At 37.8% G+C, this 22607-nt stretch overlaps 1 protein-coding gene across 1 annotated transcript; it reads right to left on the reverse strand.

Annotated features, from left to right (window-relative positions):
- On the reverse strand, positions 1-12788 carry LOC129808438 (uncharacterized). The gene is made up of 6 exons (XM_055858212.1): positions 12117-12788; positions 11372-11548; positions 9721-11302; positions 7932-9658; positions 241-334; positions 1-125 (listed from the first exon to the last, which is right to left on the reverse strand). The coding sequence occupies exons 1-6, from the start codon at positions 12786-12788 to the stop codon at positions 1-3; spliced, it is 4377 nt and encodes a 1458-aa protein (XP_055714187.1).
- Positions 12789-22607: the final 9819 nt, after the last annotated feature.

A 22607-nucleotide genomic window follows, 5' to 3' on the forward strand; every position in this document is an offset into this window, starting at 1 on the left:
TCATCCAAACATCCATGAAAACGCTGCAAAATTGCTGTCATCCTCAGCCTCGCCAAGTCGCCAATTCTCAAACCAGGCATCATGCTGAAGTATAGCTGCGACATCCGTGCCTACGTTTCCACTCTCTGTGATCAAAAACAAATCAGAGAACCCCATTTTGAAGCTATCAGCAAGCCACCCGAAGATCAACATTGCCATCTAGCAATAGTCAATATTGTGTGTCGTCAATTGACGCTCCACCGTGGTAATCATAATCATTCTGTTGATTACCATTCATCCCATGAACAATGTTAACATCGCTGCTGAGGAGAAATCCACGCAGATTAACTCCATCCTGTGAGCAATTTTCACAAAGAAACGCCAATAAGACGTCCATGTAACTCAACCAACGCAGAACAAACGTCTAATCGGTTCAACAACAAGCAGCAGAAGCAGAAGAAGGAAGGCTTCAATTTTAATCTCTCCCCTAGATCCGGCCTACCTTGGAAAAGATCTTCATCACATCTTCCCGGAGGCGCCCAGGATGTTCCGGATAGGAACATGCCTTTTCTTCAATATATGAGAAATTGTATGTAAAACCCCATGAGCAAAAATGATAAAGATTAGGCTTAGATTTTTGCACTATAAGTGATCCAAAATTAGAAATTATCCATCTCATCAAGCAGATATATAATCCAAATATGCTTTAAGATAGTTTCATCCTTTAAGGATCATTAGTTTACTTAATAATCATGCCAATCCTTGGGCATAACATTCAGATACAAAATTTCTCATTGAACACTAAATTGCATATTTTTAGGGATAGTTTTTTATCATAAATATCCATAGTTTATTATTCATATATGCAAGATCATTTTTCTACACTATCAAACTGTAACTATACTTGATATCGTTAGTCCAATCCTTATAGTGTAAGAAAAAACCATATGAATCCTTTATCATGTCTCATAGCATCTTCAATTTAAGATTAAATGCACTGTTAATCCGAATTTCAGATGGAAATTACCATCAATAGAATCGTACTAAAGCCGATTATCACTTTCTAAAGGATTCATCCTTCAAATCAATATATTTCAGGATATATTTAAGATATTCATTTTTATATGACAATTCATCCAGTGAATGACCGACCTATTTAACGTGCGTCATTGGGTGAAGAAGACAAACAAGAAAAATGCAATTCTGCATATCAGGCATATATTCAAATATAGGGACTTAGCAATTTTCAAACAATGCTCAATAGTGGGAGACCACAAATTTTGTATAAAAACCCATAATTTTTGTAAATAAATTTAGATTTCGCATTACCAGGGAACCAAGCGTTTCTTTTCGGCATTTAATTGCCTTTGTCTCTTCTGCGATTTCTCAGGACCACTTTGGCCAAGTCCAGCGGCACTCTAGTGCCTTCCACTTCAGCGGCCAAAGAGTCTGGCTTGTCTTTAGCGGCATCTAAAGTGCCTTTCTCTCAGCAGCCAGACACTCGGCTCTGTTGCCTGGACTCAGCGGCTTTACATAAAGCCTAAGGACCTAAAGTGGCAACATCTTCTGGCTTTGTTCGTCGGCATTAGGATTGCCTACTTTCAGCAGCCAGAAGAGGCTCCGCTGCCTACCACTGCGGCTTTAAATAGCCTATCTTAAGTGGCAGCTCGGACTTTGAGGAATTGAAGATATTTTCTCCCTGAGGCATTCGTGCCCGGTGCACAGACCAAGTCTCTGTTTTACGCTCTGGAGGCATCAGATTAGTCTGGTCGCCATCACTGAGGGGCATTCCTGCCTGTATCCCAGTGGCATTCAATTGCCGTTACCAGGGGCTGTCTTTAAAAGACGCCGAGCGACACCGAAAGGGTAGAAAACCTTCAATAAATCAACAGTCTAAAGAGCAGGGAATTTCTTGGCGAGATCTGAGAAATCTTCCTCCTCTATATTGGCTCCTGCAGCCTGATTGGAGCCAACAGAGGCTAAAAAAAATTTGTCATGGACATGTTTTATGGGGAAAGGATTTTGTATTTTAGGTCTATGTAAAAACAGGGTTAAAAAAATTTAAAAAAGATTATGATACTTGGGTAAATAAAAAAAGCTTCGTGAAAAAATCTATTGGGGCTAAAAAAAAATTTGTCAAGGACAGGTCTTAGGAGAAAGGATTTTGTGTTTTAGGTCGATGTAAAAACAGGGTTAAAAAAATAAAAAAAAAAGATTTTGCTACTTGGGTAAATGAAAAAGGCTTCGTGAAAAAATCTATTGAGCCTAAAAAAAATTTGTCAAGGACAGATTTTAGGGGGAAAGGATTTTGTGTTTTAGGTCAATGTAAAAACAGGTTCACAAAAAAAATAAAAAAAAGATTATGATACTTGGGTAAATAAAGCTTCGTGAAAAATCTATTGAGGCTAAAAAAAAATTGTCAAGGACATGTTTTATGGGGAAAGGATTTTGTGCTTTAGGTCAATCTAAAAACAGGGTTAAAAAAAATTTAAAAAAAAGATTATACTTGGGTAAATGAAAAAGGCTTCGTGAAAAAATCTATTGAGCCTAAAAAGAAATGTGTCAAGGACAGATTTTAGGGGGAAAGGATTTTGTATTTCAGGTCAATGTAAAAACAGGTTTAAAAAAAATTTAAAAAAAGATTCTGATGCTTGGGTAAATGAAAGAGGCTTCGTGAAAAATCTATTGGGGCTAAAAAAAAATTTGTCAAGGACAGATTTTAGGGGGAAAGGATTTTGTGTTTTAGGTCAATGTAAAAACAGGATTAAAAAAAAATTAAAAAAAAAAGATTATACTTGGGTAAATGAAAAAGGCTTCGTGAAAAAATCTATTGAGCCTAAAAAATTTGTCAAGGACAGGTTTCAGGGGGAAAGGATTTTGTGCTTTAGGTCGATGTAAAAACAGGGTTAAAAAAAATAAAAAAAAATTATGATACTTGGGTAAATAAAGCTTCGTGAAAAAATCTATTGGGGCTAAAAAAAATTTGTCAAGGACAGGTTTTAGGGGGAAAGGATTTTGTGTTTTAGGTTGATGTAAAAACAGGGTTAAAAAAAATTTAAAAAAAATTATGATACTTGGGTAAATAAAGCCTCGTGAAAAAATCTATTGGGGCTAAAAACAAATTTGTCAAGGACAGGTTTTAGGGGGAAAGGATTTTGTGTTTTAGGTCGATGTTAAAACAGAGTTAAAAAAAAATTTAAAAAATTATGATACTTGGGTAAATAAAGCTTCGTGAAAAAATCTATTGGGGCTAAAAAAATTTGTCAAGGACAGGTTTTAGGGGGAAAGAATTTTGTGTTTTAGGTCGATGTAAAAACAGGGTTAAAAAAAATTAAAAATAAATTATGATACTTGGGTAAATAAAGCTTCGTGAAAAAATCTATTGGGGCTAAAAAAAATTTGTCAAGGACAGGTTTTAGGGGGAAAGGATTTTGTGTTTTATGTCGATGTAAAAACAGGGTTAAAAAAAATTTTAAAAAAATTATGATACTTGGGTAAATAAAGCTTCGTGAAAAAATCTATTGCGACTAAAAAAATTTGTCAAGGACATGTTTTATGGGGAAAGGATTTTGTATTTTAGGTCAATGTAAAAACAGGGTTACAAAAATTTAAAAAAGATTATGATACTTGGGTAAATAAAAAAAGCTTCGTGAAAAAATCTATTGGGGCTAAAAAAAAAATTTGTCAAGGACAGGTCTTAGGAGAAAGGATTTTGTGTATTAGGTCGATGTAAAAACAGAGTTAAAAAAAATTAAAAAAAAAAAAAGATTTTGCTACTTGGGTAAATGAAAAAGGCTTCGTGAAAAAATCTATTGAGCCTAAAAAAAATTTGTCAAGGACATATTTTAGGGGGAAAGGATTTTGTGTTTTAGGTCAATGTAAAAACAGGGTCACAAAAAAAAAATAAAAAAAGATTATGATACTTGGGTAAATAAAGCTTCGTGAAAAATCTATTGAGGCTAAAAAAAATTGTCAAGGACATGTTTTATGGGGAAAGGATTTTGTATTTTAGGTCAATGTAAAAACAGGGTTAAAAAAAATTAAAAAAAAGATTCTGATGCTTGGGTAAATGAAAGAGGCTTCGTGAAAAATCTATTGGGGCTAAAAACAAATTTGTCAAGGACAGGTTTTAGGGGGAAAGGATTTTGTGTTTTATGTCGATGTAAAAACAGGGTTAAAAAAAATTAAAAAAAGATTCTGATGCTTGGGTAAATGAAAAAGGCTTCGTGAAAAATCTATTGGGGCTAAAAAAAATTTGTCAAGGACAGATTTTAGGGGGAAAGGATTTTGTATTTCAGGTTAATGTAAAAACAGGTTTAAAAATAATTTAAAAAAAGATTCTGATATTTGGGTAAATGAAAGAGGCTTCGTGAAAAATCTATTGGGGCTAAAAAAAAATTTGTCAAGGACAGGTTTTAGGGGGAAAGGATTTTGTGTTTTAGGTCAATGTAAAACAGGGTTAAAAAAAAATTAAAAAAAAAAGATTATACTTGGGTAAATGAAAAAGGCTTCGTGAAAAAATCTATTGAGCCTAAAAAAAATTTGTCAAGGACAGATTTTAGGGGGAAAGGATTTTGTGCTTTAGGTCGATGTAAAAACAGGGTTAAAAAAATTAAAAAAAATTATGATACTTGGGTAAATAAAAAAAGCTTCGTGAAAAAATCTATTGGGGCTAAAAAAAAAATTGTCAAGGACAGGTCTTAGGAGAAAGGATTTTGTGTTTTAGGTCGATGTAAAAACAGGGTTAAAAAAATTAAAAAAAAAGATCTTGCTACTTGGGTAAATGAAAAAGGCTTCGTGAAAAAATCTATTGAGCCTAAAAAAAATTTGTCAAGGACAGATTTTAGGGGGAAAGGATTTTGTATTTCAGGTCAATGTAAAAACAGATTTAAAAAAAATAAAAAAAAGATTCTGATGCTTGGGTAAATGAAAGAGGCTTCGTGAAAAATCTATTGGGGCTAAAAAAAAATTTGTCAAGGACAGGTTTTAGGGGGAAAGGATTTTGTGTTTTAGGTCAATGTAAAAACAGAGTTAAAAAAAAATTTAAAAAAAAGATTATACTTGGGTAAATGAAAAAGGCTTTGTTAAAAAATCTATTGAGCCTAAAAAAATTTGTCAAGGACAGGTTTTAGGGGGAAAGCATTTTGTGCTTTAGGTCGATGTAAAAACAGGGTTAAAAAAAAATTAAAAGAAAATTATGATACTTGGGTAAATAAAGCTTCGTGAAAAAATCTATTGGGGCTAAAAAAATTTGTCAAGGACATGTTTTATGGGGAAAGGATTTTGTATTTTAGGTCAATGTAAAAACAGGGTTAAAAAAATTTAAAAAAAGATTATGATACTTGGGTAAATAAAAAAAGCTTCGTGAAAAAATCTATTGGGGCTAAAAAAAAATTTGTCAAGGACAGGTCTTAGGAGAAAGGATTTTGTGTTTTAGGTCGATGTAAAAACAGGGTTAAAAAAATTAAAAAAAAAGATTTTGCTACTTGGGTAAATGAAAAAGGCTTCGTGAAAAAATCTATTGAGCCTAAAAAAAATTTGTCAAGGACAGATTTTAGGGGGAAAGGATTTTGTGTTTTAGGTCAATGTAAAAACAGGTTCACAAAAAAAATAAAAAAAAGATTATGATACTTGGGTAAATAAAGCTTCGTGAAAAATCTATTGAGGCTAAAAAAAAAAATTGTCAAGGACATGTTTTATGGGGAAAGGATTTTGTATTTTAGGTCAATGTAAAAACAGGGTTAAAAAAAATTTAAAAAAAAGATTATACTTGGGTAAATGAAAAAGGCTTCGTGAAAAAATCTATTGAGCCTAAAAAGAAATGTGTCAAGGACAGATTTTAGGGGGAAAGGATTTTGTATTTCAGGTCAATGTAAAAACAGGTTTAAAAAAAATTAAAAAAAGATTCTGATGCTTGGGTAAATGAAAGAGGCTTCGTGAAAAATCTATTGGGGCTAAAAAAAAATTTGTCAAGGACAGGTTTTAGGGGGAAAGGATTTTGTGTTTTAGGTCAATGTAAAAACAGAGTTAAAAAAAAATTAAAAAAAAAGATTATACTTGGGTAAATGAAAAAGGCTTCGTGAAAAAATCTATTGAGCCTAAAAAAATTTGTCAAGGACAGGTTTTAGGGGGAAAGGATTTTGTGCTTTAGGTCGATGTAAAAACAGGGTTAAAAAAAATTTAAAAAAAAAATTATGATACTTGGGTAAATAAAGCTTTGTGAAAAAATCTATTGGGGCTAAAAAAAAATGTGTCAAGGACAGATTTTAGGGTGAAAGGATTTTGTGTTTTAGGTCAATGTAAAAACAGAGTTAAAAAAAATAAAAAAAAAGATTATACTTGGGTAAATGAAAAAGGCTTCGTGAAAAAATCTATTGAGCCTAAAAAAATTTGTCAAGGACAGGTTTTAGGGGGAAAGGATTTTGTGTTTTAGGTCAATGTAAAAACAGGGTCACAAAAAAAAATAAAAAAAAGATTATGATACTTGGGTAAATAAAGCTTCGTGAAAAATCTATTGAGGCTTAAAAAAAAATTGTCAAGGACAGGTTTTATGGGGAAAGGATTTTGTGTTTTAGGTCGATGTAAAAACAGAGTTAAAAAAAAAATTAAAAAAAAAAAGATTATACTTGGGTAAATGAAAAAGGCTTCGTGAAAAAATTTATTGAGCCTAAAAAGAAATGTGTCAAGGACAGATTTTAGGGGGAAAGGATTTTGTATTTCGGGTCAATGTAAAAGCAGGTTTAAAAAAAAATTAAAAAAGATTCTGATGCTTGGGTAAATGAAAGAGGCTTCGTGAAAAATCTACTGGGGCTAAAAAAAAATTGTCAAAGACAGGTTTTAGGGGGAAAGGATTTTGTGTTTTAGGTCAATGTAAAAACAGAGTTAAAAAAAATAAAAAAAAAGATTATACTTGGGTAAATGAAAAAGGCTTCGTGAAAAAATCTATTGAGCCTAAAAAAATTTGTCAAGGACAGGTTTTAGGGGGAAAGGATTTTGTGCTTTAGGTCGATGTAAAAACAGGGTTAAAAAAAATTTAAAAAAAAATATGATACTTGGGTAAATAAAGCTTCGTGAAAAAATCTATTGGGGCTAAAAAAATTTGTCAAGGACAGGTTTTATGGGGAAAGGATTTTGTGTTTTAGGTCAATGTAAAAACAGAGTTAAAAAAAATTAAAAAAAATTATGATACTTGGGTAAATAAAGCTTCGTGAAAAAATCTGTTGCGCCTAAAAACAAATTTGTCAAGGACAGGTTTTATGGGGAAAGGATTTTGTGTTTTAGGTCGATGTAAAAACAGAGTTAAAAAAAAAATTAAAAAAAAAAGATTTTGCTACTTGGGTGAATAAAAAAAGCTTCGTGAAAAAATCTATTGGGGGCTCAAAAGGGTTTTTCAAGGACAGGTCTTAGGAGTATATCTCATTAACTTTCCAGTGAGCTATCATTAATTAAATTCTGATCACTAGAAGATGAATTATCAGCGAATAAATGAGTTGGCACATTTGTGTTTCTGAACATTTTAAACTTACCAATTGTTTTTTTTTTAAATCTATTTCTTATCCGATCTCAATAAAATTTTGCAAAAACATTGTCTACTAAATAAGCAATATTCCACTAAAATATTGAGATAAAATACTCAGTAGTTTTCCGTAGAGAAATTTATTCCGGGCGAATTTATGAATTTCTGGTGATTTTCACTTTACTTAAAGTGGCCTTGGAGCACCTCTAAACGACGTCCGATATTTTTCATGTCTAAGAAGCATTTAATTGTCTCATCATATAGAACATTTTTCCGCCTGGGCAAAAAAAGACTTTTTTTTTGAAACACCCTACCTGTAGGTATGCAAATTTTCTCGATGCATAATGCCATTTCGCGGGTTTTTTTCGGTCCCGAAAATGTGCATAATGCCGGGATCTAGTGTAGGCCGTTTCAAGGATTTGCCATTCACTCTTACCACCACCACCCTGACTTTCTGATCCCTTCCTCGTAGTACACTTTCGACAAGGCCCATGGGCCACTCAACATTTGCTGCAGACTCCGACTTTAGCAATACTACATCTCCTATGGCAATGTTGGGGCTCTCTTGGTTCCATAAATGGCGTTGTTGTAACGAATGTAAGTACTCGACTTTCCAACGTCGCACAAAATCGTTCCTCAGTTTGGTGCAAAGTTGCCAACGCCTCAAAGTGTCTATTTGTTCAGGATCATCTGGTCCGATTGGCAATTGGATTGGAGCATGGCCAATCAAAAAATCTCCAGGGGTAAGACATTTGTAGTCTCCTGGATGATCAGTCACTGCCACCAATGGCCTGCTGTTTAACACTGCCTCAATCTGTATCACAACAGTATTTAGTTCCTCATACGTCAATATTGCTCGCCCTACCACTCGCACGAAATGATGCTTAAAACTTCTCACTGCGGCTTCCCATAATCCGCCTTGGTGGGGAGCTAGAGGAGGGTTGAACAGCCATTGAATGTGAAGTCTTGATGACAAATCAGACAATTCTTGCTGAGTGGCATGTTCTTTCAGAAGCTGATAGAGTTCTTTCGATGCCCCCACAAAATTGGTTCCATTGTCGCTGTGCATGTGTGATGGCATGCCACGTCTCGCAATAAACCTTCGAAATGCACTGATAAAAGCCTTCGTTGAAAGCGAGGTGAGAACCTCCAAATGCACAGCTTTTGTGCTCATGCATATGAATATGCAAACATAGGCTTTTTCTTGGGCAGATCCTCTTGGAGCTCTTTTGATTAAAACATGGCCAGTCAAGTCAACTCCTGTGTGCAAAAAGGGTCTAGTGAGAGTAACTCTGTACTCTAGAAGAGATCCCATCAGTTGTTGTGACATCTTCGGTTTCGCTCGAATACAAACTACACATTTGTGCGCTACCCTTCGAACCAAGCTTTTCCCCTTGACAGGCCAGAATCTTTTTCGAATTGATGAAAGAGTTTCCTGAGGTCCAGAGTGAAGGAGTCTCACATGCTCTGCTTCAGCGATCCACTCGGCCAGTTTCCCGTGAGGGAGAATGATTTGGAATTTGGCGTCATAATTCTCATGAGCGGAATCAATTCTTCCCCCAACTCGCAAAATGCCATCAATGTCCACAAAAGGGTAAAGTGTTCGCAGGTATCTATCAACCTCGTTTCTGCGATTCGACTGGATTTTCTCTAAGGTTGTCTTCAAATGGTTCTCTTGTTCCCACTTGATCAGGAATTTTTCAGCCACTTGTAGTTCTGTCACCGTCAGAAATGGAAAAGACTCATCCGCATTTGCAGAACTTCTTGTGATTCTTCTTCGTGGTTGCTTGAACTTGGCTGCTGCTCTGAAAACCCATGCAAGAACTTTGGTGGCTTTGATGAATGAACTGCAATTCTCTATGAGATGATTATAGATGGCATTTGGATCAGTCCTAGAATCAAGCATTGCAGTACAAACTGAAGGCTCAGGCTGTTCTTCTGGAGAAAATTCTGGAGGCCATTGACTACCATCTTCCTGCAGCCAACTAGGACCATGCCACCATAGAGAGTTCGATATAAGATTCAAGACTTTGCATCCCCTTGAAAGCACATCAGCTGCATTTTGCTTCGTTGGCACATGCCTCCATTGTGAAGGTGTGGAAATGAGCGAATTATCATGACACGATTCCGAACAAAAACGTCTCGATGAGCTTTGGAGTGAATCTGGTAGAGAACAACTTTGACATCTGTCCAGTAATATCTCTCCTGTATGCCCAACGACTCACCTACGGCAGACATCAGTTGTACGGATAACTCAGCACCACTGAGTTCAGCTTTTGGAATGGTAAGTGATTGTGCATGATCATCCTTTGAACTAATGGGATTCAACCTCGATTTTGCACTCACTAAACCAGAACAACGCCGATGGTTACTGTCTTCATATATCAAGTACACTGCTGCTCCATATGCGAGATTACTTGCATCGGAAAACGCGTGAAGCTCCTTCTTCACTGGATTTTCTACCGCACAAATCCATCTAGGAATGCATAAGTCGTCAACATTTTTCAAATCTCCCACGAAAGCTTCCCATTGTCTATCCAGACATTCCGGAACCTCATCATCCCATTCAAGCCCTTTTCTCCACAAAACTTGCATAATCACTTTGGCTGACGTCACTACTGGGGCAATCAGACCACATGGGTCAAAATTCTGAGCTATTTTTGAGAGTATGTTTCTCTTAGTGACAGGAGTGGACTGTAAATCTTCTGCTACTCGGAACTTGAATTCATCTTCCCGTGGATTCCAAATGATACCCAGCGTTTTTGACTCTTCATCCAGTATAAGGTCAGAATCATCTGCATTGTGATCATTGTTAACAAGAATTTGTGGACGGTTGCTTCTGAATTTGGATAATTCCATTCCAGCAGTTCTCAAGATGCCAGTCAGTTGTTCTTTGACTGTTAAAGCCTCCTGAACAGTTGACACTGAAATCAAGCAGTCATCAACATAAAAGTTGTGACGCAAAACTGACGCGGCAAGGGGGTACGTTTGACTTTCATCTTCAGCTATCTTATTCAACACCCGGGTGGCCAAAAATGGTGATGCAGCCACTCCGAAGCACACCCTCGTGAACCGATAATCAATTACCTCACTGCCCTCCTTCCACAAAAATCGGTGGTAGTTTTTATGAGGAGAATGTAATGCAACCTGGAGGTACATCTTTTTTATATCACATGTAAGTGTTATCTCATTCAGGCGGAACCTCCACAGAATGGAAATCAGTGTAGGTTGCACTACAGGGCAAGCTTTAATGTAGTCATTGAAACTTAATCCAGTCTTTGTCCTCGAACTTGCATTGAATACAATTCGAGTTTCTGTAGAAACTGCATTTTCCTTTACCACAGCGTGATGGGTAAGGTAATAGGAAGGATTTGACAACTCAGTCAGCGGAACCCTTTCAATGATGCCTTGTGACAAGTACTCTTTAAAAATGGTATCATATTCTGCAAAGAGTCTTGGATGCCTTGGCAATCTGGACAAGAGATAGTTTAACTGACGAGTGGCAATCAATTTATTATCAGCGAGATCTTCAATATTTGGTTTCAGGGGAATTTGAACAACATATCGACCCTCTGAATTTTTAAGAGTAGTCAAACGAAACTGCTCCTCAACTTCGCGATGTTCAGATTCAATAATTGTCTCCTTAGGGATCTCCTCAATCTCCCAAAATCGTTTAATTGTCCGGTCAATGCTGGCGAGAGTGGTTATGTAACAAGCTCCAGTGGGCCCCCTCTCTTCGGGACATGGTCCTACAACCAACCATCCGAACACGCTTGACTGCAGAATGGGCATTCCCTCACCTAATTCCTGGCGTTCATTCAAGAAATATTGTCACACATGGGCACCGCCAATGAGGAGATCAATTTTTTGACTGACGTGCCAAGAGGGATCGGCCAATTTAAGATTTGGGGGTAGGGAAATTTGTGATAAGTCCACATCCCAGTTAGGCTGATCTCCCACAACTTTGGGCATGACAATACAATCAAGTGACTCAGTTATGAACTCGAGACCCCTCTGGTATCGCATTTTTATTTCAACTTCATGCTGACTGGCCTGAGATATAGATCCAACCCCATCTACCATAAGATTACTTCGTCTTGGCTTCAAACTTAAACGTTGGCACATGCGTGACGTTATAATATTAATTTGGGAGGCGGGATCGAGTACTACTCGGCACGTCAGTGAAATATTGTCAGGACCCAAGAGAGAAACGATCGCAGTTGCAAACAAAACCTTAGTCTTCACTCCCCCATCCAGCTCCACATCCAGCTCCAGAAATACTTAGGGAAGTACCGGTGGAAGAGGAATTTCTTGGCAATACAAGAGGTAAGGGATTTGTGGTACTCTCTTGCTGAGTGGCAATGGCAACTGACTGAGACCTTGATTTTTCATTTGAAAAAGCAATATGCAAAAGGTGATTATGTTTTTGCGAGCATTCCTTGCACGCCTGATAGTTACATGAATCAATTGAATGAGAATCTATCAAACAATTTAAGCAAAGCTTAAGGCTCTTAACAACTTCTGCCCTATCCTTGTGAGGCAAACCCAAAAACTTCCTACATTTATAAAGCCTATGAGGATTCTTTTTGCAATACTGACAATTTTCTTTTTTATTGCTTACAACACAAGTGGACGCCTTATTTGACTTACTGCGCGATTGTTGTTGTTGATTAGGCACGGTAGGTGGGCACGAGTCGAGCTGACGGCATCTCTTGTTGAGGAAGTCATCGAAATCTTTCCACGTCGGAACACCATCTGGCTGCTTTTCACTCCAAGCTTCTTGTGTCTGGGAGTCAAGGTGCTTCAAGGTCAGGTGGATTAACCAAGGATCCCTTTCCTTGACATTTAAAGCATCAGTTGCCTCCAAGCACTGCGTTGTTGATGCCTGAAGCTGCCTCAGAGCTACTGCATCAGGTTTGGTGATCTGTGGTTGCTTCAAGAATCTCTCAAAATGTGAAGTGATGATCATCATCTTGTCCTCATAGCGCTTTACCAGTCTTTCCCAAGCGATGTCGAAATTTGAGTCCGTTATCTCAAGGTTCTTGAAAAGCCCATACGCATCTCCGCTGGTAGACGTGAGTAAGTAGTGCATTTTTTGTGATTTGGACAAGGTCCTGTCATTTCCCACACTGGATATGAAGAGATTCTTAAATGAGTGCCAATCAGCGTAGGATCCACTGAACATTGGGAGCTTTATGGGCTCCAATTTGGCCCTACGCTCTGCTGTGGAATTGTGTCTGGCACCATCTTCTTCTCTGTTGGTAATTGAGTCACTTCTGGATATCTCCAACATTCTTTGAAATTCCTCCCTTTGCGCAGATAAAATTTCTTTGAGCTTTACCTCCTCACTAATTCTTTGCTGCCTTTGCTCCTTCATCTGTTGAGTCATCAATGTAACAAGAGAAGCAATGCTGTGCTGGCACTGCCTGATTCACCAAGTTCCTCACTGATATTCAGGCCGGTAGACTCCGAAGATTTTGAGGTTAATTTGGCCAAAAGTGTACTGATGGTCATTTCAACCTCAAGGCATCCATCTAGAAAGGCTGATAATTCATCCTGTTCTTTCGTCTTAGTCTCCGGTGGGGCTTCATTGATTATCTCAGACTGTAAAGCTTGAAATTTCTTTTCAATGCGCTCAAGAGTGTCTCTGGTGGCCAGCAGTTCGACCTCAGCTCCCTGTTCATTCAACTTCCCAGGAGTTATATGGTATTTCTCGATGACATTCTTCACAATCGTGACCTGTATCCTTTGTTTGGCATGGTGCTGGTCCCGAAGGTTCGCGGAAACTTCGTATTTTACATTTCGTATTTTACATCTTCGTATTGCACATTTCGTATTGCGGAAACTTCGTATTAGGTGAGATTCTTAACAATCTCACCTACTATAATCCTAACAAAATCTCATGTCCTCCGATTGGCCCCAAACTTTGCCAGAATGTGTTTTGACACTTCCTGATCACGAATATATGGATGGCTAAAAACCGTTCCCGTCCGTCCGTCCGTCCGTCCGTCCGTCCGGTCGCTCTTTGGAGCTTAATAGCTCCTAAACTAAAAGAGATATCGACTTGCGGTTTTCGGCAAAGGTTATATATCGTATGAAAATTGCAACTTGGTGCATTGACCCCCCACCCCCACCCCTCCTTCCGCCATTTTGAATACCACCCTTTTTTGTTTTCTTAATGGCTCCGCCCCTATGACATCGATTGGGCTCAAATTTTAGAATGTTATAGGTGGGCCTTAGGGCTTTCCATCAATACCAAACTTAAGGTCCCCCGACCCCCCTGATCCGAGCTATAAGGGTCCAAAAAAAATTTCTTAAAATGGCCATAACTCCGGTTCTAATTGTCAGAATTTAAAAAATGGGGGCTTTTTGGAAAGCTCTCGTGAAATGCCACTTCCCTTTCTAACATCGCAAGTTCGTAAAACTACCGCTAGGGGCGCTATTATTAAAAAGAAAATTTTTAAATCTTAAAAGTTAAATAACTCAAAAATTCCTTATGCAATAGAGCTGAAATTTTAGTATGTTGTAGCCGTTGATTATACCTATCAAACAAAAAAACCTTAAGTCGATCCATAACCCCTGACCCGAGCTATAAGGGATCAAAGTTCGAATATTGACCGGCCTCTATCTCCGGTTCTAATTAACATAGCGACCTAAATTTTACCTTTTTGGTTTCGTATCGATGAGCACTTTCAGATGGAAGTTCAAAAAGTCCCCATACCAAGGCCAAGCTCACAGACGACGAGCAACCGAACCAGTAAAAGGCCTTGCTTGGAGCGGGAGGAGGGAAATATGAAGTTGCTGCGAACAGGGAAGGGATAGCCGAGCCATTGCCGCTCTGTATTATTATTATTATTATTGGATATGTGATAGAGGTAGTCCAAGTGAACATTTCGTCCTTTGACACCGTGCATTTTGATTTCGTTAAAACTATTAAAAATTGACTAGATTTCGAGCAAAAATCACTGAAGACTAATTGGACATGAATCACAGAACCAAGTTTTACCAATTTCGAAGCCCCATTTAATAACTTAGGCCCCATTTTCGAAGCAAAATATCGGAGTCCATTTGACATTTCAAAATTTAGGTTATTTTTCGTTCTTCTAGCGATTTTAATCATTTCTTGGACTGTTTTCACTAGTTTTTCATCACTATATGTTAAAAAATTACTTATTTTAAGGAATTTGTGTGGTAGTTCCCCCGACACCTAAAGCTTATAAAACTACAATTCTATTATTTTATTGGTTGATATGCTTGCATGAAATGTATGAAAGACGAAATGTGAAATACGAAATAGTAAAATACGAAATGTGCTGAAATACGAAGTTTCCGCAATACGAAATGTGCAATACGAAGATGTAAAATACGAAATGTAAAATACGAGGTTTCCCAATCCCGGTCCCGAAGATTAATCTGCCTTCTATACGAAGAAGGACCAAGTGTTGAGAATTTTGGCTCACCTAAAGTAAATGACAATTTCTCCTGTTAGCCAATTCCCTGCTCTTATGGAATAGATTCCCTGATCTCTGAATTACCTAAATTAGACAATAATTTCCTTCAATTAGCTCTGGCTCCTGCACACAAGGGGAATATCACCAAGTCTCTCAATTACCTGGAAAATATGCGAAATAAATTGGAACAATTCCTCAATCCGGGAGAACGGATCAACGATTTGAAACTGCTGCTTTTTTTCTTCCACTAATGCTATATTTAAAACACTCCTCCTTCAAGACTACACTCACAAATTTTAATTTTTTCCTTGCCACTGCCCTAGAAACGTGCTTCCTCATGGATTTTTTCACAAAGACTCTCGGAACTAAAAATCCAACGGTAAATAACCACCATTGCTAAACTTTTTCACTTGCAACTTTTGCAGGCATGCAAGCCTATATGAAATACTATCATGAATTGCTCAATAAGCTTTAAATTTAAAAGTGATAACGTTCAATTCTAAACAACGATGATCGGTCATCTTTTGAGAAAGCTGATCGAAATTCGCCTATTTTTATTGATTTGAATAGCTGATTTTCAGTGTTTCCCATTTGATGATATGACATTTATTCAAAAAGGTGAAAAGTGTTTTCAGATTTAACAATAAATTCTATCAGATGTCTGTGGAGAACTTTTTGCTCAGATCTAAAGAGTATTCTGAGAGCCAAATCTTGCAACTTTTCACGATTTTCCACAAGAAAATCGAGTAAAAAGTCTTCGTCATTTCATCTACTAGAAACACTGAAAAAAACGTCGCATATTAGGTGAGATTCTTAACAATCTCACCTACTATAATCCTAACAAAATCTCATGTCCTCCAATCGGCCCCAAACTTTGCCAGAATGTGTTTTGACACTTCCTGATCACGAATATATGGATGGCTAAAAACCGTTCCCGTCCGTCCGGCCGGCCGCTCTTTGGAGCTGAATAGCTCCTAAACTAAAAAAGATATCGACTTGCGGTTTTCGGCAAAGGTTATATATCGCATGAAAATTGCAACTTGGTGCATTGACCCCCCACACCCCACCCCTCCTTCCGCCATTTTGAAGACCACCCTTTTTTGTTTTCTTAATGGCTCCACCCCTATGGCATCGATCGGGCTCAAATTTTAGTATGTTATAGCTGGGCCTTAGAGCTTTCCATCAATACCAAACTTAAGGTCCCCCGCCCCCCTGACCCGAGCTATAAGGGTCCAAAAAAAATTTCTTAAAATGGCCATAACTCCGGTTCTAATTGTCAGAATTTAAAAAGTGAGGGCTTTTTGGAAAGCTCTCATGAAATGCCACTTCCCCTTATAACATCGCAAGTTCATAAAACCACCGCTAGGGGCGCTATTATTAAAAAGAAAATTTTTAAATCTTAAAAGTTAAATAACTCAAAAATTCCTTATGCAATCGAGCTGAAATTTTAGTATGTTGTAGCCGTTGATTATACCTATCAAACAAAAAAAAACTTTAAGTCGATCTAAAACCCCTGACCCGAGCTGTAAGGGGTCAAAGTTCGAACATTGACCGGCCTCTATCTCCGGTTCTAATTAACATAGCGACCTAAATTTTACCTTTTTGGTTTCGTATCGATGAGCACTTTCAGATGGAAGTTCAAAAAGCCACCACAGGTGGCGCAGTGATAGCGTCAAATTTCATCGAAATTCAAAGTAATTTTTCTCAAAAACGGCATTGTGAAAGTTAATGAAATTTTAGTATGTTGTGGTCCAGTCTAAGACGTTTCCAAAATGGTGCGTATGTGCGCTGTGGTTAAAACAGAACCGGAGATATGAGGGGTCAAATTTCACAAAATTTAAAAAATCATATCTCCGGTTCTATGTGACCGATTTTGATGAATGAGGGCTTAAACGAAAGATCTCACTAAATGCTACAACTTTCTAGAATATTTGAACTTCGTGGCACCAACACCAGAGGCGCAACAGTCGAAAAACCAATTTCAATATCACATAACCTCAATTATCTCGACTGTCGCTAAACTGATTTTGATGATTACTTCGACACAATTGTAGAGCACATTTGTCTCTACATTTTGTCCATACATCATTTTCCACTCAGACTACGCTATCACTCCGATTTTGCCGTTTAAGTGTGAAAAAGTTGATTTTTCCCATAATAACGCTTTGAAATCACTCACAAGGGAAGTACTCGAGTCATCAAATTCAGAAAAATCTGAGGCTTTGCTCAACTACGCATAAAGGCATCAAATTAAACGTGGTATATTCAAAAAGTGCGAAATCGGGTTAATTTTTTTTTAAAAATTCCCCAAAGTTGAAAATGACACCTTACGCAGTACATAATAAAGAAAATTCGTATGGGACTGCATGCGGCGCTGGCTCAGCGGTAGCGCACCGGGCGTTCAACGGGAGTGCCGTGGGTTCAATCCCCTGGCTCCGTCTGTTTTTTTTTTCCTTTTAATATCTTTTTTTTTTTCAATTAAAAATTCTATTCTTTATTAAGTAGTATTATTGTAGTGTAAATTGCTTATCTAGAGTGCTGAATTAAAATCCCCAACAAATTTTTAAAAGCGATCAAAGTGCATCCCATAATTTATCAAATAATCAATTTACTAGTAGAAAAATAAAAAAACCTGTATGTACTTACAATCAGCTATCTGAGGATCGTTGTAAATATTATTTAAAGTTTTTATTGAAATTTTATAAAAGATTAGAAAGGTCGAAGACCCAAACCAATTTTTTTTTTTGGAAAAATTCATTTGGAAACCTGTGCTCAAATAAATGTTTAAGGCACACTTGTAATCCATATGCTCTCGTTATGGTACTTTCTGTTTTAATCATTACCGAAATCCACAATACACGAATTAGTTTTTTTTTAACTAATTAGTGAATATGGATTTCAGTAAAGAAATGTGTTCAAGATGAACATGCACCTTCAATTACTATTAAATTAGTGAAATTTGTAACTCCCACTTTTTAGGTAGATAAGACCGAAAAATCAAATTTAATATATTTTAGGGTACTTTAGAGATATTAAATTACTAGTATTGATATGTAAGAATCCTTTATTCCTTGCAAGGATACTAAAATTTTCACTTTAAACTTTTTTATATTTTGGCCTATTCGAAGACGAAAATTCTAATAACACGCAAAAGGTTACCTATGCTTTTTGAGGATATGAAATATCATGAAAGGATTTAAGGACTCTTACCAACTTTTTAGAGATACAAACTAATAGTCAAGTACGATTTTACATCTTAAAGCATTATAGTTTAGCCAAAAACTAGGGGATAGTTTGAGCCAATTTTATACCAAAAATTCATAAAAGTGACAATTTTTATGGGCTAATTTCTAAGACTTTCCTTAATATTTTATATATTTAAACTATACCAACTAATTTTTGGGTCCTTTAATTACAATATTACAAGAAAAGGATCAACTTAGATAACAAAATTATAGTAAATATTTAAGTTTTTCTTTAGTCTTACGAGTCATTTCATCATAAAAACATCAAAATTAGCCTAACTTTACGAGGATATTGTAGAGAAATGGGAATATACAGTAGAAAAATAGGATAAACACACCATTATAGAGATTTTAAGGAATCCCATAAGCTAAACCTAACATCATTTGGTCCACTAGTTTACAAGAAAATAGCATTTAAAGACAAAGAAAAATCAGGTCAATAAGACAACTGATCGGCTAAAGTCAATGACTCTAGTGCATTCACACTCTGTGTCAGCAGCGGTCAGCAAATTTTTTCTGTTACAATTAAGAATTGCACTTTTGGTAATGACGCACATAGAATTTGTCAAGTGAAAGTGGGAGAAAGTGATTTTTGTATAAAAGGGTGAAAATTTTCAATAATAAATCAGATTGCAATATCCCAGCTATCGGAGTTTTTCTTCAGTTCAGCAGCACGAAAGTAAGTAGTGCTTATTTACAGATTGCATCTCCCATTGGCCAGAATTATCGGCAATACTCTGCCTAAAATCTATCAGCGGCCAATTGGCTCCCAACTGCCATAAGGACAACGGCTTCTCCTCAAGGAGCCTTACGATCGAGGGCAGATTTTCAAGGATATTTCTTGGGTAAATTCCTGTTGAGGAATTTATTCTCCAGAGGCATTTATTTGCCGGACTGCGAGATTAGGAAATTTATTTCCCGATCTCGAATTAAAACTCTCTCGAGGCACCCCCGGGGGTAGCCTACACAAGGGGGCATCACTGCCTTAAGCCCGGTGGCTCGAAAGAGCCGTTACTAGAGGCCGTGAAAACAGCCGAGAGTCAGTCCGAAAGGAGAACGAATTCCCCAGAAATTCCCAAGAATATTCTTATCAGAGCAAGGGAATAGTCTGACCGGATTCGGACTATCCTCTTCCTCTTGCTTCGGCTCTCTAGCTGAACGGAGCCGAATCATGGTCCTTCGGCCTACTTGAACAAAAAGTAGCCTTATTTTCTTCGGCCTAACAAAGATTTGAATTATCTTACAGTGGCCTCATCATCATCATCGACCGTTCATCCCCAAGAAGAGGAACCCTACCGCCCAACTACACCGGACATCCCCAAGGAGGTTAAAAAACAACTGGTGGAGAAGTGGCTTAGAGAGACATCCAAAAAACACTCACCGAAAACACTGCCCCGCATACCCAAGAAGACTGGCGATAAGACAGCAAAGCCATCAGCAGCTCGCTACAAGTCTCCCCTAGAAGAGGTTGAGGGGTTATATTCTGGAGAAAGGAAGACCTTACCTCGCCAGGAACGACCACCCAGACAACATCCGAGAGAAAGAAGGAACCGTCTTCCTGGTCCTCAACGGTACGTGCCGTTTCTGGAGACTCCAGATTTTAGGGAAGCCCAAGCCAAGTACCAGCACACTCAGCCGACTCCATTAAACCACCATAGGGACGTCCAACAACAGGAGTCGATCACGATAACCATCCCCAACGCATTGGGGAACTTGACGGCACTCCGCAATCTTCTCCCTCTGAAGACACCAACAACAAGTCAGAAGAAGGGGAGGAAACGATCTGGCAAACAAGTGAGAATCCGCCAGCTCAAAGCCATAATTCGCAAATTAAAATCGAAAAAGAATTAAGGTGTAATTTCACACAAGAAAGAATAAATCTATTGGAACATTACTCACTCTTCTTATTTTCACCATGAACATTGAGAGGACTATTGATCTTCAGATCAATATTATTGATTCTATTAAGAAGCTTGGGGAAAATTTCACTAAAGATGGACCTACAAGACGAAAGAAAAAAGGTCCATCATACCACAATGAGAGATTAAGCACTCTTGAAGATCTTTTTTCTCAATTAAAGAAAAATGATGATGAGCTTCGTTCATGTCTATATGATGACCACGAATACATTTCTAACAATGTATTTGCGACAGCCGAAGAACAATATACTAAAGTGAAAAACATAATTGAAAAAGCCAAAATCAGCGATTTCTTGGCGATAACTCCAAGTGAGCATTCCAAGCCACTAACACCTCCAACACACACGACACATGAGACTTTTCCGTGGAACACCCAAGACACCGACAACAATGCTACACATGGGCATCGAGCTTCCACTTCAAATGATGCAGCCGATCACACTGCACCTACCACAAATATCAACAATACCGACCAAAGTAGGGACTCCAACCTATCGGATCATAACCCGAACAACCGCTCTCTATCAGACAGATTGAGAGATATCCTCCAAGTCTCTAACAACAATGATGAAACGATCTCCAACATTATCGATCCACGCCCAAGTAACCTACCAAAGCTCCCGCCAATTAAAGTGACAAAATTTTCCGGTCATGAGGAAGATTGGCAAGCTTTTATAGAATTATTCAACAGTGTATTCCACAACAACCCATACTTGAGTGGGGTCCAAAAAATGCAGTACCTTTTCTCATACCTTGATGAGCAACCGAAGCAACTGGTTTCTCATTTAACTCTAACGAACGACAATTACGAGAGTGCAATGGACATCCTAAAGGAGCGTTATGAAAATCGTCGTCAGATGGTCAGCACATACGTCAACTACATTGTGAAATACAAAAAGCTATCCGGAGGATCTGCCGAAGAAATAATCAAATTCCATGATTGCATACAAGCATGTCTGGCAGGCCTTAAAAATCTGAAGTACAACGTATCAGCGTGGGATCCAATAATAGTATCAATTGCAATGGACAAATTTGATACAGACACCAATAAAGCATTCGAGGAAAGTATCCTGGATGTTACTGAAGTCCCTACACTTAAGGAGCTTCTACGTTTCTTATTAAAAAGATACCGTATTCTTCGCGCATCTACCAAGGAGCAAAAATCCGCAGCCAAGGATTCCAAACAACGATCGTTTCATGTCACATCAGACAACACACAAAGCTGTTCCAAATGTAAAAAGGGACATCCACTAACTAAATGCGAAGAATTCAAAAAACTCAATCCCTTCGAACGAAAACAACACGCCAAGGAACATAACATATGTTTCAACTGCCTGTCTCACACCAAGGATAGTGAGTGCAGGAGTACCAAAACATGCTTCACATGTCGACAGAAGCACCACACTCTCTTGCACTTCGACAAGAAGACGCCAACCAAGAGCAAGAATCTACATGCTCAAAGTTCCTCTACCCAAGATGCATCAGTAGAGGAAGAAGACGAACCACTCGCTATGTATGCTGCTACCAGTTCAATTATTCTTCCAACGGCCGTAATCAAGATACAAGATAAACATGGACTGTGGCAGACATTCAGAGCTTTGTTAGATACTGGATCGAGCGATACATTCATTTCTGAGAATGCCGCACAAAGCCTTAAACTACCCAGGCAAAAAGTTGCCACCAACATTAAAGGGATTGGAGAAATGAGTGCAGGAACATGTAAAAGCACTCTTGGAATCACACTTGCTCCTAGATTCCAAACAAACCAACGTTGGCACACTACAGCCCTTGTGATGCCAAAATTATCATCTTTTCTACCAACGAAACCACTCCACACTAGCTTCAACTTACACAAAACAGAAAAGTTGACTCTAGCAGATCCAAAATTCAACACACCCGGCAGGGTAGACATCATCCTTGGAGCCAACATTTACGCTCAAATTATTAAAAAAGAAATCAAACGGGACAAGGACGGACTTGTTGCACAAAATACTGAACTGGGTTGGATTATACTCGGAAGATCCAATCAAACTACCACCTCCAAAGACACTGTGAGTATGATCTCACTCGCAGAAATTGACCAAAACTTACGAACCTTCTGGGAAATGGACGTCGGGACCAATGAAGTCCAAGAACAGGAGGAAGAATGTGAAGAATATTACAAAGACACCCATCTCAGACAAAAAGATGGACGTTACCAGGTTCGTTTACCATTCAAAAGCGAACTAACTCTATCACTGGGGGATTCCAGAAGGCAAGCTTTAGCCCGATTCCTGTCAATGGAAAAGAAGTTTGCTCAAAATTCTGCATTAAAAACAGAATACGTTACATTCATGAATGAATATCAGGCCTTGGGCCATATGTCACACGTAAAAAACTACTCAGGACCAATAGAGAATGTTTTTTATCTTCCACACCATGCGGTATTCAAGACCGAGAGTACCACAACCAAAACCAGGGTCGTCTTTGACGCCTCTTGCCGAACATCATCAGGAGT

Source organism: Phlebotomus papatasi, chromosome 4 (assembly GCF_024763615.1).
Source record: "Phlebotomus papatasi isolate M1 chromosome 4, Ppap_2.1, whole genome shotgun sequence".
Taxonomy (NCBI): domain Eukaryota; kingdom Metazoa; phylum Arthropoda; class Insecta; order Diptera; family Psychodidae; genus Phlebotomus; species Phlebotomus papatasi.

Bases quoted from the DNA above. Each gene is read 5' to 3' on its own strand.
- LOC129808438 (XM_055858212.1), bottom strand. From the start codon at position 12,788: ATGTTGGAGATATCCAGAAGTGACTCAATTACCAACAGAGAAGAAGAT. The intron at 11,549-12,116 runs GTAAGCAATAAA...TCTATATCTCAG, and splicing joins ATAAGGCGTCCACTTGTGTT to GCCAGTCAGCATGAAGTTGA. The intron at 9,659-9,720 runs GTGAGTCGTTGG...GTTCTCTACCAG, and splicing joins ACAACTGATGTCTGCCGTAG to ATTCACTCCAAAGCTCATCG.